At 39.9% G+C, this 27,459-nt stretch overlaps 1 protein-coding gene across 2 annotated transcripts in view; it reads right to left on the reverse strand.

Moving 5' to 3' along the window:
- ARHGEF18 (Rho/Rac guanine nucleotide exchange factor 18) overlaps positions 1-27,459 on the reverse strand; it is an 83,498-nt gene that overhangs the window by 19,364 nt on the left and 36,675 nt on the right. For both annotated transcript variants that reach the window (XM_054013418.1, XM_054013416.1), the window contains exons 11-19: positions 19,133-19,200; positions 17,203-17,266; positions 10,048-10,192; positions 8,951-9,063; positions 8,649-8,789; positions 6,923-7,173; positions 6,002-6,127; positions 4,453-4,570; positions 3,768-4,016 (exon numbers count right to left, since the gene is read on the reverse strand). In XM_054013418.1, coding sequence (XP_053869393.1) covers positions 3,768-4,016; positions 4,453-4,570; positions 6,002-6,127; positions 6,923-7,173; positions 8,649-8,789; positions 8,951-9,063; positions 10,048-10,192; positions 17,203-17,266; positions 19,133-19,200 — 1,275 coding nt within the window. The remainder of the gene's footprint in view (positions 1-3,767; positions 4,017-4,452; positions 4,571-6,001; positions 6,128-6,922; positions 7,174-8,648; positions 8,790-8,950; positions 9,064-10,047; positions 10,193-17,202; positions 17,267-19,132; positions 19,201-27,459) is intronic.

Consider the following 27,459-nt stretch of genomic DNA (forward strand, 5'->3'; position numbering starts at 1 on the left):
TCAAGAGCAGGGTTGCGTCCCTGACCATCTTGACTAATAGCCATTGATGGACCTGTCCACCATGAATTTATCTAATTCTTTTTTTAACCCAGTTATAACTTTTGGCCTTCACAACATCCCCTACCAACGAGTTCCACACGTTGACTGTGCATTGTGGAAAGAAAGACTTCCTTCTTTGTTTTAAACCTGCTGCCTATTAACGTAAGAACTAGGGTTACATGATGAAATTATGTGAAGGGGGTAAATACACTTCCTTATTCACTTTCTCCACACCATTCATGATTTTATTGACCTCTGTCATATTCCCCCTTAGTCATCTCTTTTCTAAGCTGAACAATCCCAGTCTTTTTAATCTCTCCTCACATGGAAGATGTTCCATACCCCTAATTATTTTCATTGCCCTTCTGTGTACCTTTTCCAATTCTAATATAGTTTTTTTGAGATGGGATGACCATAACTGCACGTAGTATTCAAGGTGTGGGTGGACCATGGATTTATATAGTGGCATTATGATAGTTCTGTCTATTTATCACTTTCCTAATGGTTCCTAACACTGTTAGCTTTTTTGACTGCTGCTGCACATTGAGCGAATATTTTCAGGGACCCAACCACGATGAATTCACAATCTCTTGAGTGGTATCAGCTAATTTAGACCCCATCATTTTGTACATATAGTTGGGATTCCTTACTTTTCACTTAACATTGAATTTCATCTGCCATTTTCTTGTCCAGCCATCCAGCTTTATGAAATCCCTTTGTAAATCTTCACCGTTAACTCTGGACGTTACTATCCAAGTAATTTTGTATTGTCTACAAATTTTGCCACTTAAGTTCATCATATTCACAAATTATCTGGAAAAAGGCATGAACACCACAGGTCCCTGTACAGATCCTTGGTGGACCCCACCTTTTACCTCTCTCCATTGTGAAAACTCACCATTTATTCCTACCCCTTGTTTCCAATCTTCCAAAGCCCAAGTACACTACATTGACTGGATCACCCTTGTCCACATGCTTCTTGACCCCTTCAGAGAATTCTAATAGATTGCTGAGGCATGATTTCCCTTTACAAAAGTGGTGTTCGCTCTTCCCCCATGTTCATCTCTGGGTCTGATAATTCTGTTCTTTACTATAGTTTCAACCAATTTGCTTGGTACTGAAGTCAGACTTACTGGCTTGTAATTGCCAGGATCGACTCTGGAGCCTTGGTTAAAAATTGGTGTCATATTAGCTATCCGCCTGTCATCTGGTACAGAGACTGATTTAACCAATAGGTTAAATACCACAGTTAGTAGTTCTGCAGTTTCATATCTGAGTTTCTTCAAAACTCTTGGGTGAATACCATCTGGTCCTGGTGACTTATTCCTGCTGAATTAAGCAATTAGTTCCAAAACTTCCTCTACTGACATCTCAAGCTGGGACAGTTCCTTAGGGTAGGTCTACACTTTGCTTACCGCCGGACCTGGAGGTAAGCAATCAATCTTCTGGGATCGATTTATCGCGTCTTGTCTAGACGCGATAAATCGATCCTGGAAGTGCTCGCCGTCGACGCTGGTACTCCAGCTCGGCGAGAGGAGTACGCGGCATCGACGGGGGAGCCTGCCTGACGCGTCTGGACCTGCGGTAAGTTCGAACTAAGGTACTTCGAATTCAGCTACATTATTAACGTAGCTGAATTTGCGTACCTGAGTTCGAAATGGGGGGTTAGTGTGGACCAGGCCTCAGATCTGTCACCTAAAAAGAATGCTCAGGTATGGGGATTTTCCTATACCCTCTGCACTGGTACGATATGAAGGATTCATTTAGCTTCTCTGCAGCACCACTGTCTTCCTTGAGTGCTCTTTTAGCACCTCCATCGTCCAGTGGCCCCACTGACTGTTTGGCAGACATTCTCCTTCTGATGTACTTTGAAAAAATTTTGCTAATAGTTAGTGTGTCCTTAGTTACTCTTCAAATTCTTTCTTGGCCTACCTTATTACGCTTTTATACTCGACTTGCCAGAGTTTATGCTCCTTTCTACTGTCCTCTCTAGGATTTGACTTCCAATTTTAAAAGGATGTCTTTTTGCCTCTAACTGCCTCTTTTACTCTGCTGTTTACCCATAGTGGCATTTTTTTGTTCTCTTACTTTTTGTTTGGGGGCAGAGGATGGGTGGGTAAGATGTTTAGTTTGAGCCTCCATTATGGGGTTTTCAAGTAGCCTCTATGCAGTTTGCAGGCAGTTTGTCTTTATTACTGTTTAACCTCATTTATGTGTAGTTCCCCTTTTTTAAAATTAAATGCAGCCATGGTGGGTTTCTTTGGCATTTTTTCCCCTACAAGGATGTTAAATTTATTTACATTATGGTAACTATTATCGAGCGGTTCAACTATATTCACCTCTTGTACCAGATCCTGTGATCCACTTAGGACTAAAAAGCAAAACCACTTAACTGTCATGGGTCAAGTCAGAGGCTGACTAGCGGGGGCTTTTGTCCCTAAGAAGGCATGTTAGGCAGTTTGGGATCCTGGGATAAGATCAGCAGGTTTCTGTTAAAGTGATCAGTAGTGAAGTAATTAAGAATATTGACATTTAACTGTAATTAGCTGGGGTTGAGATTTAAAACCTATTGAGAGGAATGGAGTAGATCACCCCACAGAGCCATTGTTACTGCATTGCTTAAAAACATGACCTGAGTGTAAGGGTCATTTCTACCACAACAATCTTTGTAAATAAGGAAAGCTTAGATTCTGGAGCAGGTTCTGCAACCAGGTGGATTCCAAAGCAAATTCTTTGGCAACATCAAATACATAGGGGATTGATCATACTTATTGCTCTCAGATACTAGTGATAGGCACAGCCTATATCAGAAGATCAGATATAGATTAGACACCTATCTGCAGCTCCATGTAGTTATTTCTAATGCATTATGATTATGGACCTCCATCCCAAAGAAAAGCTTAGGTTTAAAGAAGCAAAAATTTTAAGGTAAGTGGAAAAAGTGGAAATACTTGCTAACTATTCACAACTATTCTAAACACTGTTCAACAGGCCTTTCATATGATCAGCATTGCAATATCAGGTATATTATTCCTTTAAATTTGCAATGGTCACATACACAGCCCGATCGAATGCACTTTTTGCAGGAATACAAAAGGAACACATTAAAATATTTGCAGAGTTCTGAAGATGAAAAGTTCTCCTGAGGCACAGGTTAACAAATAAATCCAATCTGCTCAAGAGGGAACATGCCTCTGTCCCAGAGCAAAATCTTATGGAACTGTGTGAAATCCACAGGCACCAGATACTTCTAGCTACATAAGATGAGCCAATGAGGCTCTCCCCTTGTACTCTTCAGCAAACAAGTGGTTAACATGTTCAGCTTATGGAAGCCATTTTGATTTTCTGACCAGTCAGTCAGTTGGTGGAAGGAAGGTGTCATGAGGTTGACATGACAATTTTTCAAAGTGTGAACCGGAGCTCGCACAAGATAATGTCTTTTCACAGGAGTCTAAGAAGGTTTGACTCAACACCTTGTCATCTATCTAAAGATCTCCCATATGAATTGGGCAGATTATAAGCAAACTGCATAAGGAACTTATCGTGTACCATTACAGAGTTGCTTATTTGACAAGTCAGGAATAGAACAAGTGCTATTTCCTCCAGGATCCTATGAAACTAGCAGGTTATCATCATCATCTGACTTTCTACTCAATCGATCAGTAACAAACAAATGGAAATCTTGTTTTCCAGTTGTGTTTTTCCCCCTTTTCAGCTCTTTTATTTACCTTTGAGCCTCCCTGATGCGGCTTTCCAGAACAGCATCCCATCCAGCAGGAGCTGCCGCTGCCCCATGTCATTCTTCCGGAAGAGCAGCCCATTCTTGAATTTCCCTGATGATTTCAGCTCCATTTTGTACATAATCTCTCTAAGACGCTGCCTCTTCTCACACTCATTTACCTTGGCATCTACATGAGTGATCATGTCCTTAATTAAACTGAGTGCCTGGGACAGATCTTCATAATCCTTAGTGCCAGCTATAAAGAGGCAGAGTGTTGGTTAGTCTGACTTTGCTACAGAAATTAAGGAAATAATTCATAAAATGAAAGTTATTTAGATTTCCAGGACACACAATGCCCCTTCTAAACAAATCCCAAACATCACCTAATGTGACAGGCTCTGTGCTTAGGAGTTCAAAGTGTTTCTCTGTAGCCAAAGTCTGAAAAAAGCCAAAGCATCAAATTCTGATCAAACTAAGAGGCTAAAACACCAAGATTTCTTGTCTTTAGAGTTAAATCTAATGCTGCCCCATAGCCTGATTTTTGTGGCTCAAGAACAACCCTTCAACTGATAAAGGAGTGAAGCGGCAGAGCCTAAAGGGAGTCCCAGACAACCCTCCATGTTTAGAAGAGGGTGGTGCAAAGGAAGACAGCCAGGGCAGGGGGGGCAGGTATTACAGGGCACCCCATATACCTTCTGTATTCTGAATAATACGCTCCACCAGCACTGGGTACTTCGTAATGCGTTGAGTGACTAGGAGGATGCATTCCTGGACACCAAGTCTCCTCACAATAGGAGAGTTACCTATTTTCTAGGGAGCAAAAAACAAAAAAACAACAAAAAACGAGCAAGTGGTTAGACAACTCTACGTGGCATAAACTGCATGTTGTGATACAATCTGCATTTGAGATAGCCCTCCGTCTCCTCCCCGCCCCCAATTACACATTCCTTACCTCTTGAAATTTCTCTTTTATGCAACAAGATCTCCATTGACTACATGACACTGTGGCTATTCTTGCACCACAGCCCCATTAGTGTCAATCACAAACTAGCAATAGGCATCTCTTGCACCCGGCAAACCAAAGTTGTTATTTTGACTTGCATCACAGGAAAAATTTGTTTTTAAATGTTATTTACAGCTAGTACAACACAGACCTGGACCAAAGCAGAGCAAAATCCAACTTCAAATTGTTGGATTTCCCATTTAACGATGGATTTTCTTTTTTCTTTTATAATATGCCCACTTTTAAATCATATATTTATAAACATCTTCTAATCAGGTTCAACAATAGAATTGAACTGAATTACACTTGCTACTGAATGATGTATAGGTGTCTCCTTTACCAGGGTTTCTGGAGTTTAATGCTAATAAGTACAGATCCACTTATGAATGAAAGCATCAGAACCCCAACGGTCAGTACGATTCCAGGTACTCTGGGATTCTGGCAGCATAATGGATTACAGATTCATGGATCCTCTCTTCGCAGAAAACAGAATGCACTGCACTTTTAAACTCATTATTTAAATTCTTGACAGTAATGAATTGTCCCCTTTAAAAGACACCACCTAAGAAGATCTAGAATCTAGAACAATAGTGGGAAATACTCAGAATTACTGACCTCTAGGATTTAGAAAATTTCATCCATCTGGACCGTGCAATGTTCCTCTAAGATTCAGGTTAACTCCTTACAAACTGGCTATAGTCAAATGTTTCCATTTGCAGCTTCTTTTGTTCTACCTATGTTAGGCTGCACATTCCAGTGCACAAGAGAGTGACATGCCCTGGAGCCAGTCTCTTGATTCTGGAGATATGTCATAGTGGGCAAAACTAGAACAATAGTACCTAGTTCTTATACAGCGCTTTTTATGGTAGATCTCAAAGAATGATTATCCCCATTTTAGAGATGAGGAAACTGAGGCACAGACAGGTGAAGCAACTTGCCTAAGGTCACATAACAAGCCAGTGGCAGAGCCAGGAATAGAACCTAGGTCTCCTGAGACCCAGTCCAGTGCTCTATCCACCAGGCCTCTCTAGAGCGGTAGTTCTCTTGGTGGCCTTTGTTACACGCAAACTGCTCATGAGACATCTGTGAGAGAGAGAGAGAGAGAGAGAAGGAACCACCCAAGTAACAAGCTCACACTCCTTTCAGCTTTAAGACTGGTTCAAACCCAAACCCAAGAAATCAGAGCTATTTCGCTCTTTGGAAATGGGACAGACTGGGTCACTGGCTGGGTTTTTTACCTTTATTAAGTTTTGGAACTTCTTGTTGCTCTGCAGCAGGTCCTTATAGTGACTGACGGCTTCATTGTGACCACAACAGAACATACTGTATTTTTCTTTCATTCTCTCTCCACTTTCGCCTGAAAACTAATTGGAAACATGAGGAAGGACATTAAATTAGCCAGTTTAAAATGCAGCCAGTTACTCCTAGAGAGCTTGGCTAGTCTAACACTCTTGGGTTTAATTAGGCTTTGTGCTGATTGGCTTTTGGGGTCAAATTTCTTTGCTATTCCAGCTTCTTCTCCTGCACCAGAAATAGGAGACATTGAGCAAGTGGAGTGGCTCAGACACAGTGATGTACCCAAATATTCACTTACTCCTGGCAGAAAGACAACAAAGTGAGTAAGAGCTTCTGGGACTCGAACTCGGAGCTTTTTTGGAGCTGGAAAGGACAAGGGGGACATCAAATTGGTGGTGATGTAAGACAGTTTCTGTTGCATCATTCCAAGTGAAGGAGAGCATATAGAGTAGCTGAAAAAAGGGAAGGCCAGCTACAGCAAGAGTCTTTATAACCCAAGAGGGTCAGCAATTGATGCAGGAAAGCTGTGTTCAGGAGGGATGTGAGGATTCTCCTTTGAAGAACTTCAGTGGTGTGCTGCTTTAATTTTGGAGTGGACAAGAAGCAGCACCAAGCCCTTCCCAGGAGCATGCCATGTTGTGCATAAATACACAAAGGAAATGTTCAACATTTCACACGATTAGGGACCAGCTGCATTTCTGGAAGCCAAAGACAAATGTGGTATTGGAAGGAGCACTTTAAACCCAGTGTTTTGTCAAGGGCCCACTACATTCAAACTTTACACAACCCAACTTCAATATTACAGTTCAGTTCTGAGAAGTTAAATACAGCGTTAACTAACGTTATTAGAGCTTAGTTCACACCTGTTGTACCAAGAGGTCGCCAATGTTCTGGATAATGTAATTCCGGTCACTGCCTTCCTCCAAGGACGCCTTCCGTCGCTCCTTTAATTGAAACAGGAATTGCCCATGCAACTCCAACAATTCATCCACACAAGGAAAGATTTTGTTGATGACAGTGTTCGTGAACTGCAGCTCCTCTCTCAGTGCTTTGGAGTACACCTTCAGCATGATTTTCAGTGTTCGGACATGATGCATTTCAGTCTGCATGAGCTCTGGAGAGAAAAAATGTTAGTCGTTTAGAAATGTTAGGCAGCGGCTGGCCAAGCATCTAGCACAGCAGGCTGTGAAAGTCAGCAGCCATCGCAAGCCACTTACCACACTTCTGGTGCATGTTGCTAGCAAAGGCAGCATTGAAATAACGATGGGCATCAACAGCTCAGCTATTTTACTTCATTCTGAATTTATAAAACACACCCACCACTTCCTACTGGCAAGAGAAACTGACAGACGATATTATACTGTTGTGTGTTGGATGCTGTGAAGTTTGTGCATTCCTCTGAGGGAGTGCTTTCAGTATCCATAAAAAAGCCTTACTTTTACAGTGGTCAGGTGAAGACTGACAGCTTCTATTATGATTCAAGTCAAAGCTTAGGAGACCTTGAACTAGTGTAATCTAAACATCTCATTAGAATAGAAACATGGGACATGAGATACTCTCACAGCTACGGAAGCCACCCTGTGCCTAAGGAAAACTCATTTATGATGCTTTTGGATTTCTCCCAGACAGTAATAAAGCAGTATCACCAGTACATGCCAAGGACTATAGCAGCAATATACCAGCATGGTAGTGCTAAAGACTTTCCACAGATCAGCTCAAAGCTGGGCATGCAACACAACTGAGGACTGTGCAAATCTGACAGCTAAATTCTCTAGTCTGTCTAAAACTCTGTAGTCTGCATTATGAAGCAGCCGTAAACATTTTGAAGTATGCAGCGCAGAAACAGTAATCAATGTCGACAGCAATAATAATCCCTATTCACGCAATTTGTGAAGAACTTCAGGATAAAAAAAATAAATTTCATTCATCTCTGGGCTGGAATCGAGCTAGCATTCTGAACCGGAAACACTTCTTGAAAGGAGAAATGAAGACTCCTTATAATCCAATTAAAACCCTAGAGGGAGTTTTAGGATTATAGGTTGCAATTTGGCCAAGACAACAGGGCTGACAAGCCTACTCTTGCAAAAGGATCCATGGGATCCTTAAGAACATGGAGTCTTAAGTTTATGTCTCATTAGAAGGATTGTGCCTTCAGCCACACTGGTGTGCATAAAAACACCATTCTGGGGCACTGGATCAGTACTGAGGAAAGATCACTGCTCTACTAAGGGACCGACGCTTTCCAGGGAAATCTTCCAATCAAGTAGTGACCAAGTTTGACCCTGATTAGATTACATCCTCTTCAGATCATGGCTCGAGATGGTGGCTATGAATAGTGCCTTGTTTGATAGGTGGAATTTACAGCTTACATTAGCAATCTGAACACCACAATGTAACAAATCAGAACCCAAGTACACAGCATGTCCAGCGGTAGAAAAGGGGAAATCTTCACACAATCCTGGCTTCTAAGCACAAGGGAAAACAGGGAGGCAGTGAAATCACTGAATCCTATTATACTAGTCAAAATAGTAATAGGAGACATTTTAAAATAGAAGCACTATGTAAATGACAGAAATAAATTGTTCTTACCATAAATGACATCTTGCCTTTTCATAACTGCTCTCTTTTGCTCCTTTGCATAAGACTGTTCCACTGTGAGACTCCAAGATTCTGCCTCAAACTCATGAGCATCTGTTTCTATCTCACTTCTCAGAGAGGAAAAGTATACATCTAGATCAAAAGCACATTCCATTTAACTAACATTATGCCCTGGACATATCCGCAATAACTTTTATGAACATAAAAAGGAGTTAAAACATTTCAATAGTCTCTCTGAGACTCAATTTGTAAAAACCACAGCAGGAAATCCTCAAAAGACAGAAGTTCCATACCTTCCAGAAAAATGGATTCTGCTGTTGAAGGTGCAAGTGAGACAACATCATCTGATGTCTGCTTAAATTTTATAAATCCCGAATCCCCTTCATCCATTTCTCCTGTGATTGGTCTAAATAGCCAAAAAAATTATACAACTGTGTTACTTTAACATAGAATATTAATTTTTTGAGAGAAAAGCACAACTAAATTATCTGTAACAAACCATTTTAATTTGCACTCTTCCTTTATTATGGAGCTAATTTGTTAGAACAAACACAAAGACTATCCTCACTTTTTGACATGAAATAGTCAAATGCAATTTGGTAATAAACATTGAAACTCGATGGATACATTTCCAGTTTAAATTAAAAGTCCCTTATTCTCTTCTCTTGACCAATCACCTCTTGAACAACTTTTGGTACTACATCTTAAAAGCACCTAATTTTATGTTGATGAACTGGACGGGGCACTGTATTCCCTATGTAGGGTCAAAACTAACAGCTCCATCAATAAAATGACACACATAATTGTAAAAGGAACAGGAGTACTTGTGGCACCTTAGAGACTAACACATTTATTTGAGCATAAGCTTTCGTGGGCTACAGCTCACTTCTTCGGATGCATAAAATGGAACATATATTGAGGACATAATTGTGGCAAACAAAAATGTGATACATAGCTTTGAAATATCCCTTGATTAAAATAGGGGACTGTTTCAATTTAAACAGCATTGTCAAGTACACTACTTGGCCCAAAAAATTCAGGCTAAGAAACTATTCCTAGGTTTCCAGAGACCTAATGGCAAAAGACTTCGATGGACAATAAAGCTTGGGCAAGGGTACTCAAATACCACAATCCAAATTTCACCATAATCCATGGTATTTTATCTATAGCAGAAAGGAACTACAGAGACTTTGCAGCTTCACAAAGAAACAAACAGCTGTCCATTTGGAGAGCATTTCTCAATGCAATTCAGCAGTAAGGGTTCATCTAATACTCTCTACAGCTTGCAATAAATGCATGTCCTTCATTTGAAAGGGATTTAGTTCTGTAACTGTTTTTACAGGTACAGTAGGAAAAACAAAGTGGCTTAAAAGAGAAGCTGTCTACTTACCCAAATTTATTAACAGAAACAGCAGTATTCAATGCAGACGGCGAATTTCCTCTTTGGGTGATAGTCATGCCGAGATGCCGAGACAGAACTGGGGTGCCATCCGATCCCAGAAGGGCACTTCGGGGCTGCTCCTTCAGAGAGGCTGCTACAGAAGCAAAAACTGAATTGGTGCTCAAAAAGTGAGGAGCACACTGCAAATTGCCTGCTCTCAAACCCCTCCTCTCTGAACGTGGCTGGAGAGCAGACAAGATCTTGGATGTCAAGAGCTCATTGTCCAAAAAGACATTCTCATTCCATTTTCTTGAAAAAGAGCTACAAAAAGACAGCTCTGGGGGAGCTGGCATTGTGTTGTTTCTGCCACTGCTTTTTGAATTTGGATTCCCCATGCTTGCAACTGGCTGCCCTACGATTTAGGGCAGTAAAGTGGCCCCACAGATGCACTGTTTTTATACTACCTTGTGATCCTTCTAGCTGCCACTTAACGTACTGTATTGGCTAAATCAGCAGGTCTGAAGTGCAGGAAATTGGTCCCTGCTGTGCCCATTTAGTGTGGAAATTACAAAGTATCTTCTCCTTTAGTAAAACACCATAATCTACACACAATTATTCGCACTCTGTTGTACAAGGGCATAGAACATTTCATGTCAAACAAGAAAAATCTCAGATCACAAAAAAACCCAACAGTTCTCTGACATGCTTATTGCTACACAGTGATTTATACACACACTAACAGATACCACAGCTAAACTGAATTTTAATACTTCAACTTTTCAATTCTTTTAAAATCTATACAGACTGCAAACTGGAAAGATATTTAAACCTATAATCACTAGTATACAATGCATGGAAGCCTGTAATAGATATAATTTTTTAGTATTAATGCCTGCAATGTAAAATAAGGAACTGGAGACGAAATGCATTAATTTAATCTTATTTTTCATAATGATTTTAGAAAAGTCACAGATGGAGAAACCAGCCAGACACAATCTTTAAAACTTCACATCGCTGATTAAATCTGCAGCTGCCCTTTCTTCCAAGTGCTCTTAATACCCACAGGAGTGCTCTGCTGAAATGAGAGGGGCAGGAAGAGAGTTGACTCCCAGAAAGAAAAGCCAGAAGAGGAGAGGTGGAAAGCTCATGAAGGGAACTCAAGGGAGGAAGGGAGCAGCACAAATTCCACCAAATGGGGAGCATGATGATGCCAAGGACAGATATATGGGTAAAGTTTTTAAAAACCAGGGATTATTAAATATAATCACTAATATGTGCATATAATGGGGCTTTAATTCCATCTTGCAGTTCTGGTGACATGTATAAATCAGTCTTTGGATTGGTGAAGCTACCAAAACACCTCAATGAAAGTATAGACTTTACTACTCCAGGCTACAGAAATTAGTGTTCAGCTAAGCAGCAGATGGATCATGTTCAACTTGCTATTCCAGGGAATATACAAATGCCAGAGATTTCCCCTTGTGTATTGTTTTATTGACTTCCACGCGAGGAGGGCCAATGGCTACTGAATTTCTCTTCAGAGGAAGAGGCTACAAGTCTTTAAATACAAAATCAATTTCAGTATTAGGACCCAATCCCACAAACACTTGATCATAGGAAGAGTTCCACTGGCTTCAGTGGACTAAGTGCCTAAGAGGTGGCAAGATCCAGCCTTTCATGAGAAAATGTTCCATTTATTGCGAAATGTTGGCCTACAAAGCCAGCTGGTTTGTATCAAACCCTGATTAAAGTCCGTGGGAAGATCATTTTATTGTTATCATGAACATAATATTTTAATGCCGTGATCATAACAAAAAGCGAGAATTAAAGAGATGTTCTGTGTCTAGAGGCTCAGTGTTTGGAGTTCTTATCTAGAACAAACAGCTTGAATCTGATTTTCAGAGGTCCTGAATGTCGCTGATGGAGACCCATACATCTGCTAGTCCACAGCACCAACATGGCAACTGCAAACTGATCTTCTGTTCACTTAAGTAACAAATTTGCAACTAAGCCTTGATAAGATCACGTCAACAATCACTCAAGAGAGCCCCAAAAACGAGTATCCCTTCTGGGAGTATCACGGGCGTTTGAAATTCAGGTTCCAGGTGAACTGCATCTTCTCAAAAGTCTTATTTTAAGACAGTGGTGACCTTCCATTAAGTAACAGTGTCTTTGATGTTGCGCACTTTAGAAGGTCAGGCTTCTATTCTGGGGGGAGTGGCGAGACACTGGGCTCTACTTATGTCCTGACAATGCCACTTGGAACAAGATTCTGAAACAGGGGTCTCAACTTCCTTCTTTTATAGCCCTCCCAACAGGCTATAAAAACTTCATGGCCCACAACAACTGGTGTTAGAGGGTAGCAAGCAGGACAACTGCCCAGCCACCCACGCCACAGTGGGCATTGAGAAGCTAAGTTGCTCAGGCTTCGGCTTTAGCCCCGGGTGTTGGGGTCCCGGGGCTGCAGTCCTGTGTGGCAGGGCTTTGGCTTTCTGCCTTGGGTCCTAGCAAGTCTAATACTCGCCATGGCTGGTGGATCCCCCTGAAACCTGCTCACAGCCCCCCAGCCCCAGGTTGAGAACCACTGTTCTGAAGGGTGCATTAAAATATATGATTGCAACCCATCTCTCTATGATTTCTACAAAAAAAGGTTACGGTAATTAGATCCCTACTCATAGTGATATTGCCCAGATTCAATACACTAGCACAATACCTCATTAGTAAAGAATGTCATCTGGGCATGTATTAATATCGTGAGCCTTTGCATCTCTCATCATTTTACTATATAACTAGAATCTCACTCGAATAATTCTAGGTTTCAAAGATGTGTTGAGTTTGTAGTACTGAGCCATTGGATTTTCATCTGTCAAAACAAGGGGCCCACATATATAGAAAAAGTAATGCAAAAGTGTGGGGAGAAAGAAGCAAGTTCAGTTTAATTACAGTCCACCTTACCAATTAAAGTAAATCTTTAATAGCATCAATTTAAAGCCTACAAACAATCTTGTTTAAACAACATTTCAGAAAAGGCAATCAACCCATTATAAAGGATTGAAGAAAGAAGCTAGCATTGTAAAGATTTTATATATTTTAACAAACACATAGCCATGGCTCCAGATAGTTACCAGAACGAAACGGGCCATCAACATTAAAAAAAAAAAAAAACTACACACTCACTTTTGTAAGGAGTTTTTTCACCTGCTATTTTTATATGTAGCCCCTAAGATCACTACCACTGAAAGACAACAACAGTTATTTTTCTCAATTTGTTTACACTGCATATATGAAGCATTTTGTATATAGTCATTTTGACTGTGTTGTCCCTGCTCCATATATGAAGTGGGTCAGCCCCCCAGTTTGCATGGGTCATTCACACAACAACCAGGGACAGAAAAGCATTTTAAAATTTAGCAAAGCGTGATGGTAAAACACCACACACTGGCAGGTGCAGGTTCTGAAATTGCTGTTAACCGACTATATTTCAACTTGACTGGGTCCCTTTAAATAAGAATAAAATTCAAAAATAAGCCACCGAGACAAAACCATACAGATTCATAGTATTCACCTCCCAAAATACAACAGAATATCCACATTCATTTGACCATCAAGTCACAACTATTCTTTATCAAAAGCCGGGGGCTTTGCACTACCCCTGCAGGCTAACAAATCTAGTCTAACCCCTCCAGGCTAACAAGGCAGGGAGCGAGTTCCAAAGTCAGACATCCTTCCCCTAACACTGCCGCTACCCCCTTTTTTCTGAAAATGGAGTAGAGGTGCTGCCTTGAGCACATGATCACAAACACGGTAGTGTTACTTGGGAAGTGATGCCGCCTAATCTAGGTAGCCAAGTCCCAAACTGCTTGAGGCTGTTTACTAACCCTGACCACCACCTGGCAGCTAAAAGACAGCTAGTGCAAATTACAGAGGTTACGTGTCCCCTGAGTGAAACCCTACTTAACAAAAATCCTTAGTGCTCTGCATTAACTTCAGCTTCCTTGCAGTCCCAAGGTACAGCCTCACATAGAATGCCACCTATCATCACTGTGACATGAGACTAAGGTGTGGATAACTGAGGCAAGGTCCATATCTGACAGTCAGGTGCACATGACTGAGTGCCCTGGGCCTCAGCTGCTATCTAAGCAACCAGGGACTCCCTCTTTTATAAAACCTTGAACTTGCTAACCTCTAATACAGGTCGCTGCCTCCTCTGGATGGACAATGTCATCTTCCTTAACGTTCCTAGTTGGTTCCCACATCCTACCAACATTACTTCAGCAAGCCCCTATCATCCACATCCCACTCACAGACACCAAATCACTCATTCCACTGTACCTGCCAAGTCTGACATACAAGAGACATAGATCCAAGGATCATCAGTATACTGAAAACAATGTAGCCTCTATTCCTCCTGCCCATGTACAGAAGGAATAATAAATCAGACCCCTACAGTGACCTGCCTCCAGGTAAAAGAGAAACTGCCCAAAAGCACCCTTTCATGAAGAAAGGAGTAGAACAAGCAACTCTGTCCCTGCCGCTAGGAAGTGCAGATGTATCAGTAAAACCTAGCGGTGAGTTGTAGCAAAGGCAGCTGACAGACCCAAGAGAATCATCCATCAACAAGAGGAAATCCTCTACCAATGGAACCTATGTGTCTCATTCCCAAGTCTGAAACCTGACTGATTTCCACAGCCCAATCAGAAGCCAGAGCTTCCTGACACAAACTCAGTGACTTTGCCAGAAAAGGAAGATTGGATGGATACTGGTCAATCGTTAGCAAGGTCAGCGTCAAAGGGTAGCTTCTTGAGCAGAGGACTCAATGTCCTTGAGGATAGCGAGAATCCAGTCTCCAGCAGGGAAATGGCGACAACCTCAGCTAACAACAGGCACAGTATTTCTCAGCTTGCTTTCACCAGCCAGGAATGGTCCAATTCACAGCAACCTGCTGTCTTCTACAGCAACTCCAGAACTATACTGAGAAAATGACTTCAGACTTTCCTGGCTTAAAAGTGAATTTCTTCTTTTTATTGATGCAATAGCTTTGGCCCTTTTATAAAAGCTGGAGAAGGAAGAGTGCTAACAAACCATCCCCTGAAAGTGCAGTATATCCATCATCTTCTAAACAAACAATATTTCAGACATTAAGCCAATGCCACACTAGATAGGACTAGAATTTGGTAAAGGAAGGTTGCAAAAAATTGGTTTTTGGTAGTCCGCTGAACCATCAGGCTAGAAGCAAATTTGTTCACCAAGTGTGTAATATTTTCACGTATATGCCAATTTCCTTGAGAATTTCAGACTGCAAATTTACTAAAGTGTATGTGGCAGATATAGTGCCTTTAAGGAAAGCTACAGTATTAAAGAGGCTAATATAGTCTTTCAGAACCGTCATCCACATTCCAAAAAGTCCTTCAATATGTATTTATAAGCAAATCCAACAGCTTTTATCTTTTCACTGCCAAAACCAAGCAGAACACACACAAAATCTTCCTAAATGCCAATAAGGCCAAACCGATCTTGGGGCCTTCAGTGCTGTTTCCTTGCATCTTAGGACCTACTCTTGAAATTACTTTCACTTTAAAAAATGCCCACTGTATTAACTTACTGTTTTAATACAGCGTATACTATGAGTAAAGACATGTACTGCCCATGGCATTAGCTGTTCTTTTCAACTTCTTAGTCCTTCTACTTTTGACTATGTTCCCATTTTTCAGTCTACCTAGCAGAGTCGGCACTAAAGAAAAAGTCATTTTCTGAGTTCAATTAGCACTGTCTGCACACTGCTGAGTCTCATCATTGATTGCTGTTAGCTCATCACCCCAGACCAGACTGTATACCACAGAGTTGTTCCAACGACAAGACCTAGGATTAACTTTTTCCATTTTCATTATTCTTTCATGTTTCCTATTTTAGTCTCTAAACCTCTCCATAAGGAGACAAAGCCATTCTTGGCAACAAAAACAGTCACTTATCTTATTCTAACAATTAGTCCCCCTGTGCTGTTTCCACAGTAAAAGCGTTTAAAAAAACAAACAAACCTTGAAATGTAAGTCAGCCACCACCTACCATACACACACTGGCACTCCAGATACCAGACATCCTCATCTACAATGTGTCTCAGTGAGTAACACAACTGAACAGAGACCAATACATCCAGGCAGAGACTAATTTTGTCCTTGTTATGATCAACCGAGTCATCTTACAACCTGAGGAGTCTGTTTCTCCCCTGAACACTCACCTGTCAACTCCTACCACCTACAATTGTATTTACGCACACACAGGGCTGGACTGTGATCTCACTTACATGGGCATAAACACAGAACAGTTCTAACACAGAGAGCTGACTATGACCCACTAGATGGAGAACACCTTGTTAGCATTTTATGTAATCACTGATTGAAAAGAATAGCTGTACCTCAAAATAAACACCAGTATCCAAATTCTAGAAACAACTCAGAGCAAAGGTGCAGAATCTTACAGACTGTTTGACGAGAGCAAGTTCTGTGATGGTGAAAATGCCCATTTGGTGGGATCCAAAAGGCCTCAGCACAGCTTCAGCACCACAGCCATAGGGAGGGTGGGGGGAGAAAAATGATTTGTCTATTTGATAACGGTGCTTGAAAGGTTCATGGCAATAGCAAAAAGCTATTTCAGAGCTTATACTTCAAAGTAACTGCTCTTTTCAAATATTTCCCCCCAATCCTTTTTCCAAATTTATGACAACAAAGATATATCTTTCAGACGGCTAATGCCTGCTTGTCTCAGAGACTGCTAGCTAGCACCAGCTGCAGGCAAATTTTTAATAGACAATTATGAAAATCTGATGTAAAATGAAGGTTCCAGTTCACAGTTCTAGTCTTTTCAGAAGCCAGAGAATAGGCAATCAATGAGAAACTAGCTTATCGATCTTTCTTCACTGCAATATTTTGAGGTTACACAGCAAGAAGGTATAAAATAGAATAAAAATATAAACGGATAAAAACACATAGGAGACTTCTAAGCGCTTCTAGCTCATTCCCAATGGAGAAAAATGAAGTCATCTTATTAAACGAGACCTTTTCTAACCTTCAATAATACACTGTATATTGTTTCTAAAACATATTAAAGAAAAAAGTATAAAACTCAACAGACAAGCCTTGAGCACAGCAATCATTCTTTAGTACAAACCTGGGTAAAAGCACTGGGGTGAACTTTGTGGGGATCCAGGAGGTCTGTGTTGCAAATCCTTCTGCTATAGGAGAAAAAAAAAAATTCTTAAAGGGTGCCCTTAACTACAAAGATGAGAGCATCATTTCACAGTGAACCATATTTTCAGTATCATGAATTACAGATTACAGGTGGATCCTTACACTTAAACTAGGAAAGCAAAAGCTTTTGTAGAAAAAGTTTTAAAATTTTTTCACATTCTAAAACAAAACAATGTATCTAGACTTAAAAATTACAAATAAATGCTAAGAATGCTTTGCAGAGTATAAGCAAGGCTAAGCCTTGCCTACATCAGAAAGCTGCACAGTTTAAAGATGTGATTTAAATAGCTTTATTTAAACTGCGAAAACCCATGTGGACACTTATTTCAGGTTAAGGGTAGCTTATTTTAAACCAATTCCTAATTGGTTTAAGCTGGTTTAAACCAAAAGTAGAGTGTCTACACAGGTCTTTGTGAAGGTTTAGTTAAAGCAATTTAAAACATAACTTTAATTACATCAGTGCAACTTTCTCACACAGACAAGTCCTCATTCGTATAATAGGGCAATGTCCAAAGGTCAATCTGTTAAGAGCCAAGATGTCAATACGCAGGAAAAATAAATACATTTCTGTAGCAGGTAATTATTATGGGGGTCTCATTGCATTTTATTATTTATTTTGTCTTCTGTTCTATGTCAGCCTACTTCTCTCTCCTTTCTCTTGTTCCAAGAGTGATTTGTGGGAGCCTGGTTATGTATTAGAGTTTGTAGAAAGTTGTATCTGCAAATGGAACATTCTATTGCACAGAAGATAGGCGCAATAGTGTTTGCATGTTAAAAAAAAAACAAAAAAAAACAGGATGATGTGAAAATTCAAAGTAGAAAACCAACAATAATTCTGCCCTCAGGACTGGGCTGAAAATTGATTCCTTCGTCTCTTGACTGCCAAGACTTGAGCTGTTCTGTACTCTCTGTTCTTCCCCATATTACTCCCTGCTCTGCCTTAGGTCTCTGAAGTCAACAGTTGCACATGGGAAAAAAAAAAAAAAAAAAAAACCTAAATTTGAATGCAAGTCTCAATAGGTAAGTGAAGGAGGAAATAATATTCAAATACCATGTTTTAAAACACATGAATGGACTACAATTTTTTTTTTTTTTACAAATACATAGTTGATTATGACCACACAATAACCTTATATGGAATCCTATGAGCATATTTCGATACAGATAAGTAAAAAATTAACTGCTTGGCTAGAAGTCAAGGCATTGAGCCATGGCTTGCAAAGATTCAGAAGATTTTACAGTTTAGAACATGAAACCACTATTTCTACAGAGCTCGGATTATAATTAGCAGGTAACTGTTCTGATCAACCTCCCTCCTCTCATGCAAGCCTCCTCAAACATGGACCAACAATGCTGTGTTACTTATTTATCCATGCAGTGGCATTAAAAATTCTTAACAAAAATTAAGAATATGCATAATTTGCTTTTAGAGAGATAGAATGTTTCAGGAACAAATAATGGGCTCAAAAGAGCCAGGAATTCCTGAGGGTGAATCTAACACTGAATTGTTAGGCGGATTTACCTAAGGCTACATTTCTGCCTCAGTTTCCTCACACATACATAAACCATCAAGGGATACTAGCTGGACCAGTTAAAACTATTCAAGGATTTGAAGATACAGGGTCAGATTCTTAGCTGGTGTAAATCAGAGTAACTCCACTGAATACAACACACTATTTAGGTGAGAAGAACAGGAGTAGTTTATGTTCAAATAAATTTGTTAGTCTCTAAGGTGCCACAAGTACTCCTGTTCTTTTTGTGGATACAGACTAACACGGCTGCTACTCTGAAACCTGTATTTAGGTGATATTACTCCTATCTTATAATGGAAGAAAAGTTGTAAAACCAACCTTGGGTCTGGTACTGCTGCATTCAGCCAGTAAGGTCTTGCAGTTCTTGTGGACATTCACTGCACAGTCTGAAATGTACAAAATATGTAAGTTATTCTTACCCTCCCCATTTCGACAGAGAGAAATAACCGATTTCTCAGATTTGAAAGGATCAGGAAATGACTCCAGGTATTCCATTGGGAATATTTATTGTGAAATTTCAACTCTTGGTTTTACACCAAAATGCTCAAACTTGTAAGAATAAAGATAAGAGCCATTATTAGAAAAGCTCATACCAACAAGATGTACTGGGTATGAAAGAACACCATTACCAGAGCACCTTTGGGGCATCTCCAGATGGCAACCTAAGGCAGGAACAGTACCACATAAATATGCTGCTTGTTCCAACCCTAGTACAGTAGAATGGATATAGCAGATTCATATTGTAACCCAGTGGCACAGAACAATATTCTTCATTTGCATGGTCTCCTAATGGCAATAGGAAATATTTCAGTCTCCTACAAAAGTGCAGTTAATTGCTCCCTTTTATCCCGGGGGGAGGGATAGCTCAGTGGTATGAGCATTGGCCTGCTAAACCAGGGTTGTGAGTTCAATCCTTGAGGGGGCCACTTGGGGATCTGGGGCAAAAATCAGTACTTGGTCCTGCTAGTGAAGGCAGGGGGCTGGACTCGATGACCTTTCAGGGTCTCTTCCAGTTCTAGGAGATAGGTATATCTCCATTATAACTTACAATATTTAAACCTTATATATTGCAAGTTTATTCTTTTTGTTGTATGCGTGCATGCATATGCATGTATGAACCATTTCTTGTTTAATCAAGTCTATTCCTTTGCCACCACCTTTTAACTAAACTTCAAGGAAGAAAACTGGTTGCTGGTTTCTTCATTAATCTCACCTCTGATTCCCCACCTCACCAAAATGAAAAGTATACATAAACTTCATATTTCAAAATCATTCTCACAAACATTAATGAAACGAAAAATGAGCATTACATGCCCATTTACAAAGCAGAGAAACACACACCCAAACAAAAATATAACTGTCAGAAAATCTTGCAAGTAACAGATGTAATTAATTCTAGTAGTTCTTGTAAGGATGATATTTGTTAAAAGCTCTCACTGCTTTATGTAAAGAGCACATTATTCACTAATATTCTTCTGGTTCATTTCCACCTCTGTCAGACCACCATATTCTTCAGATTCTGAACTGTTATTCCAAAGCAAACTGAATCAAGTTACCTAATTCAGACAATATACCAAACAAATTCAGAGACTAGGGTAATTCTTCATGTACAATGTACACAGTCTTTTTACATGTGGATGGTGACTAGGAACTGATTTGTTGCCTATTTCAGTTAATTTAAAGACCCTCAAAGTAGTGTCAATGATCCAGATGCCACCACTTTTATATGGCATAAGGCAATTGCTTCCACATCATGGCACTAGAACATCCTGAGATAAGAGATAACACACAAGACCTTTCCAACCAAGATTAAATCCAATGCCCTTTCCCCATCAAAATAATTATAACCCAAGGGGTGGGCAAGGCGGAGGGGACCACTCTCACACATCCTCCAGTAGCTCCCCTGGCCCTCTGTAAATTAAGATGTTTTCCTTATCTGGAGACAACAGAAGCAGGACACCAGAAACTCAAATATTAAGGGAAACCTGATTTTTTTCTTCTTGCAATGGACACAAAACATGCTTAAGGTGACAGCTAGAACAGGAACACTTGCACTGTAACTGCTTGAGAAAAGGCTGTTTGTGCCTAATGCACTGGGGAAAACTGTTCAAGAAATCTTCATCCATGCAGAAATATAACCCGTTATGGTGCCAGTCAGCAGCAACTAGGGTGACCTGTTTTAAGTACTGCTGGTGTAAGATCGCTACATGCTCATTTACACAGCAGTATTTTCCACAATTACAATAGATGTCTGAGAAGAGAATACAAATAACATGCTTATCCAGGCCAAATATCTAAATAAATTAATGTTAGCAGCCATGTTGGTTCCAGGTTATTAGAGAGACAAGGAGGATAAGGTAACATCCTGAAGAGCCCTGTGCTGTTCCAAATTTGTCTATTTCACCACCAGAAGTTGGTCCAATAAAAGATATTACTTCACCCTCCTTGTCTCTCTCACTAAATTAATAACAGTCACAGACTCAGGCCCGTTAGAGGATGGGATGACAACTGGAAATGAAAGGTGCATATGGGCATGCTTTTTCCACATGTGAGGGGTGTACGTGCATGTCACATACAGAATTTTCAATAGAAAATATCTCTGCAAAAAGCTTAATTCTGGCAACTAAAACTAGAAATACTGCGAAAAATGAACTAGATACTGAAATTGGATGATGCTAAATGTATTAGAAGTGCTTTCAGTCCTAACTTTAAACCGAAGAAAGAATTCTGTATTAGCCATTCTACGTGGGGTACAAACTGATGAACCCACTAAAATAACACAAGCATCCCACAAAATGAAGAGCTCTAAAAGAAAAAAGGGAAACAAAAATCAGCAGAGTCAGGAAGTTGCCAAAAAAAAGCTCTCAATATTTGGTATGGATTTTTGAATGGACATAATGAAGTGCCCAATGGCAAACGCACCCATGAAACAAACCAGTAAACTGTAGAATGAAACCACCATAAAACAGGAATTAGAAACAAAGTATTTAATGACATTATGTCTGATTGAATGGGCCCTGGAGACTGAACTCCCTTCTTACCCTTGGGGCAGGACTGAGGCACATTGGATAACTTTCTCCCCAACGCTGCCCCAACCAATCACTGCCTGCACTATACCAGCTGTGTGAATAACCAGTGTCCAGAGCCGTCAATCTAGCACCTTTCACCAGCTAAACACAATTAAATTAAAAAAAAGAAATTAAGAATAAGGACATTATGCCACTGTTACAGCGCTTGATAGGTTTAAACTGAAGTCTAGGTGTTCCACTGACAAAAGGTCACAGGTGTAACGTCGTCAGTACACATGCATTTTATAGTTTGCTAATGTCATGTTTTTGTAAAAGTAATCTCTCAGCTTCCTGTACACCTAGGAATGCTGACTGTAAGCACCTACAAGCTTCATTAGAATTCCATTTATAACTATTTGGGTGAGCTTGAATAAATTTCCACAAAAGACTACAAATATATTTAAAACATTGTAAAAAGGGAAATCTTCAGATTGACTCTCTAAATCTTTTATTCACTTACAAAGTTATAATACAAAAAGCTACCATGAACATTCAATCGATCAAATTGATCGGACACTTGTATCACTCTACTCTTAAATCTATCATCGACTTGGGCCAGGTCTACACTACAGACCTATATCGGTATAATTATGTTGCTCGGGGGGTTGAAAAATCCACACCCCTGAGCGACGTAGTTATACCAACCTAACCCCCAGTGTAGAGGAGAGCTTCTCCTGGGGAGGTGGATTAACTATGGTGACGGGAATTCACTTAAGCGCTGCAGCTGTGCCGATGCAGCGTTTTAAGGGTACATCCGCCCTCAGTGATTAGCTTAAACAGTTCCTTTTTCTTTAATGATTAGTAAGACCATGTCCTATTCTCTAGACTTATGTATTTGTTAAGATAACTTTAAAAGGGACATCAATTGAAAAATATACTTCTGTTTGAAAACTGTTCACCTATCTTTGTTACAAGCAACACCTAAAATTACCAAATCTGGGAGATTAATTATGTATTTGACAGTACTGTGTGAGCAGTCAGTTTCATTGTTTCCCTTGTTGTAGAAGTCTTTCACACAGCAAGGAAGAGAGAAACACACTAGAAAATAGGAAAAAATGCAATTGTAAAGCCTCAAAGATTGGCAAGAGAATTCATGGGCAGGTGTTGTATCTGAAACTGCCCACCCAATGTGAAAAGAAAAGAGTGAAAGAAACCAATAAAGCCTTTTATAATCCCACCAAATTTTATAAAATATGCTTCAGTTATATCTATTTGACATCCTTCTTATTGTAGTGCAGCAGCCACTATAGTTAAAGGTGAAATAATATACATTTGTTCATTCTCTTGCAGACTGGTGGATTTGATTTCTTCTCTCTAAACACAAGAGCTTTCCGCATTCTCTATTCCTTCAGAGCACCTTTCTGAACAGAATATTGGAAAATTAGAGAGGTTCACAGAAGAGCAACAAGAATGATTGGGGGCATAGAAAAACTCAAATGACGAGTAATTGAAAAGATTGAGATTGTTACCATAGAAAGGAGATTAATAAGAAGTAAATAAAATAATGGATTGTCTAGAAAAGATAGATGGGAGCTTCTGCAATTGAAAAATGGCAAATTCAAAATTGACAAAAGAAAATACTTTTTCATGCAACATATAATTAGATTGTGCAACTCTCTGCCACCTGATTTTACTAAGGCCAAGGATTTGGCAAAATTCAAAGAGGCAATGGACATTTATATGCTTAACAAAAAAACCCAGAGTTATAACAATTAACACTAACAAAAAGAGTATTGGAAGGGAACTAAAACCTCATGTTGCAGGATTTAAACCAAACTCTAATTATTAGAGATTAAGAGAAGGCCTTTCGGGAGGGCAGATTATCCCACATCTGCTTCCTGTGGAGTTTCTTACTTCCGCTGAAACATCTGTACTCATCAACAGCATACTGGACAAGATGGAGAATGGGTCTGATCCAGTATGGCAATTCCAATGTTCCAGAGCAAATAGTCAATAACAAACATCATAAAATATCATTTTAATGACCAAAGATATTAAAGTTATTTTCTAGTAGAATACAAAAGTTCCTCCTTGCCTTCCCAAAAGTTAGTTTATACAAAACAAAGTGCTAAATAAAACATTTGAGGTGTATGACTGATCTGAAATTCTGCTTTATATAAAAATAAACAGCTCTCCCCCAGACTTGTTGAGATTCATAACAATATTTAAGACAGTACCATAAGCCCAACAGGCTAAAATGTAACAAGATATCTTGCACAATTTGAGAATACTGAAATTCTTTCAGCACCTATCAAAATCCAGCTGCTCTGGAACCACCACCGACAATTTAGGATTCAGCTAATATTTACTCAGGGTGTATGCTGCTACCGGCACTACTAATTTACAAGTCAACATGTAGGAGTGCTTTTATTAGACAACACATTAGATAGCCCAAGAGATGTTGCCAGGTTATGCTGACCCACAGTGACAAGTCACTGACCCATTAAGCCAAATTGGACCTGCCAATACATTCCCTCCCATAGCAACTAGAACAAGACTGACAGGCAGATACGAGAATGTCCAATAATTAATATTGGGCTCCTGTGTGGAGCTCTGACTCACCAGGCATGATGAGTGGGCATGACCCTGCCCCCTGGACAATAAATGCATTGCCTAGTAAAATCACTCTTAACTGGTCATTTGCAAATCAGTTGTGGCTAACATCTAGGTATGCTGTAATTAGGTTGAATTCTTACTGCTAAAATAGTCACGATGTGGTTCTGGAGCATTTGGTTTTTTTAAATTAGACAGAGAAAGACTGAAAACATCCTTGAAGCACAATTCAGTTATAATATAAGATTTGGCAATCTCTGTCACTGTTTGCAAAGGTACAGAGCTTGCCCAAGGATATACTCACTACCTAATGGATCTGACCTAACCGAAATGAACTGTGAACCAATACCTTTCCCTTGACATTAACGACTTCTCTGCTGTCAGACATGCTTGGATTCTTCAGAGACCAAAAAGGAACCTTTTCTCTCCGTATGAAAAACAAGATTATTTCTCTAGCCTGACTCTATAGGAAATGCCATGTAGTTCATGATGAATGTGCTTCTGAAAGATTAACTATAAAGGTATTTGTTTAAAAGTATGCTTTAAAACACTAATTTGCTGTAACTCCATTTTGATTCACAGCACAAATAGTTAGAATTAAATCACAAACTGTGCTTTCCAACACCAGTGCATCCAGGATTAGTCACTAAAAACACACCATCACATGCTTATGGAAATTAAGTTGTTCTTATGTAAGATCTATGAAATATTATAAACATTTTGATGTATCCATAGTCCAAGGCAGATGAATAGACCTGAAGATATGCAATCAGTTTCTTTTGTTACTACCGGTAGTACACAGTTCCAGAAGAGGGAACTGTCTGTGACAATCTCATCAGGGAAGTGGAGTTTCAGCTGAACTTGCAGCAGTTTCTGAATTCAGTAAATCCAGGCCATGTATCCTAATCAGTTCAGAACAGATTTAACTTTGTCCTAGTGGCTCCAGTGACTGGCACCTGCTTGTTCTGCTAACACCTAAATGAGTAGAGCAGAAGCAAAACTGTACAATCTGATGTAGCAGCAAGAACAATCTATGCTGAAAAGCAATGAAACCTGTACTTATTGAGTAATTTCATTTTCCTTATTAAGACTATTCTCGCTCCTAAAACAAGCAAGGGGATGTTTTCTCAATTTATTTGTTTTTAACAAATTCCATTCTAAGTGTTAGATAAGTAGTTTTCAAATCACTCCCACCACCACACACAAAAAATTTTAAACACAAACTCAGTAACAAAATTGATTCAGATCAGGCACTTTGTTTCTTTTTGAACTGTTGCAATACAAAATGAGCAATTTAACCTAAAATAAAAATTTGTTCCATTTCAAGTTTCTCAGACTGCAAATTGCAAGTGCTGAAAGTGTGTCTAAACATGCTATTATGAGCATTATGGAGTTATAGCTAAGGGAGTGAATTAGCAACTGAGACATAATTACAAAAGATATTTAAAACATCTGATAGGTGAACACTAAGTGGAAGGGCAGCACAAAATGTCTGATAGCTCCTTTTTAAGAGCCATATTTCATATGTGTATTTTTGCTTTGCAGCTGTAAGTACCAAACAAACACTCAAGCAGAGTTTTTAACCTCCATAAGGGAGATGTGCCAAAGACTCCAGGAAGTCCATTAGTGACTTCACTTTTGCTGCTGATTTTAGGTGGAAGAAGGCCAGATATTATGGTGACGGGCATGCAGTATAAAACTCTTAGACAGTACATTACTAATTCTGCTTAGGAGACTTGACACACATACACAGTCTGATATTGCAAAACAAAAACAAAAAACTGCAGTATAAAATTTTCCTATGAAAACTAAATACAGAGGAAAATGTGTACAACTAATCCCATGTATCTGACAGCAAGACAAGACACTAACTCTACTTACTTTTTTTTTCAGAATATTCTATTTATTTCATACTATAAAAATACTGAATAGGCAAAGAATACATATTCTTTCTGCAAGTCTGTTCTGAAGACTCGTGTTTTATTTACATAGGTCAAAAAATAAAAGTCCTGGCTGTCCTACAGGAAAAGTGAATGAATATGACACAAAGCAACTGCCCAAATATGAGAAAATAACCTCCTTCAAACATCCCAGATGGTCAGCTTTCTAAGGGCTTGTCTATACTTACGCGCTGGTTCGGCGGCAGGCAATCGAACTTCTGGGTTCGATTTATCGCGTCTTGTCTGGACGCGATAAATCCAACCCAGAAGCGCTCCCCGTCCACTCCGGTAATCCTGCTCAGCGCGAGGAGTACGCGGCGTCAACGGGGGAGCCTGCCTGCCGCGTCTGGACCGCGATAAGTTCGAACGAAGGTACGTCGACTTCAGCTACGTTATTCACGTAGCTGAAGGTTCGTATTGTAGTTCAAATTGGGGGGTTAGTGTAGACCAGGCCTAAGACAGGGGCTCATCTCCTAATGCCCCAACTTGATTATGTACATCACAACATAAAATCAACTAAAATAAGTTATCCTCTACTTTAGTACACTGCTTTACTGCTATATAAGCCTCCAACTATCAGCTCCCAGGGAACTGTTTTTTACCCACCAGAGCTTATGCCCAAATAAATCTGTTAGTCTTTAAGGGGCCACTGGACTCCTCGTTGTTTTTACACAAGACCAGTTAGAGAGACAGTGCAGCAGCCCACAGAAAAAGCTGGGAGTTTTTACCCGCCTAGCTACTGAAGAGTGGGAAATGTGCTGTACGTACAATCACTGCAGCTAGAATACAAAATAAGAAACCCCTTTCGTTTACACAGCTAGGCAGTACCAGGGTCTTTCCACCATGAGAAAGTGACTGCCGCATAAGGCACAACCCTGCCTAAGCAGGAGATACAAGACCCCCTGCTGGGGCTTTTCCACCCCTAAACTCTGGGATTTTCTCACACACACTTCAAGCCTCAAGGAGGGGCTGAGGGATTTTACAGGTTTGGGGTCAGGGAAGCCATGCCCAGTACATTGAAACCGAATGCGAGGAGGACTCAAGCCCGGTCAGACCCAAGGTCCATCTGGCCCCGTGTCCTGTG

The sequence above is a fragment of the Malaclemys terrapin genome, chromosome 24 (assembly GCF_027887155.1).
Source record: "Malaclemys terrapin pileata isolate rMalTer1 chromosome 24, rMalTer1.hap1, whole genome shotgun sequence".
NCBI lineage: Eukaryota > Metazoa > Chordata > Testudines > Emydidae > Malaclemys > Malaclemys terrapin.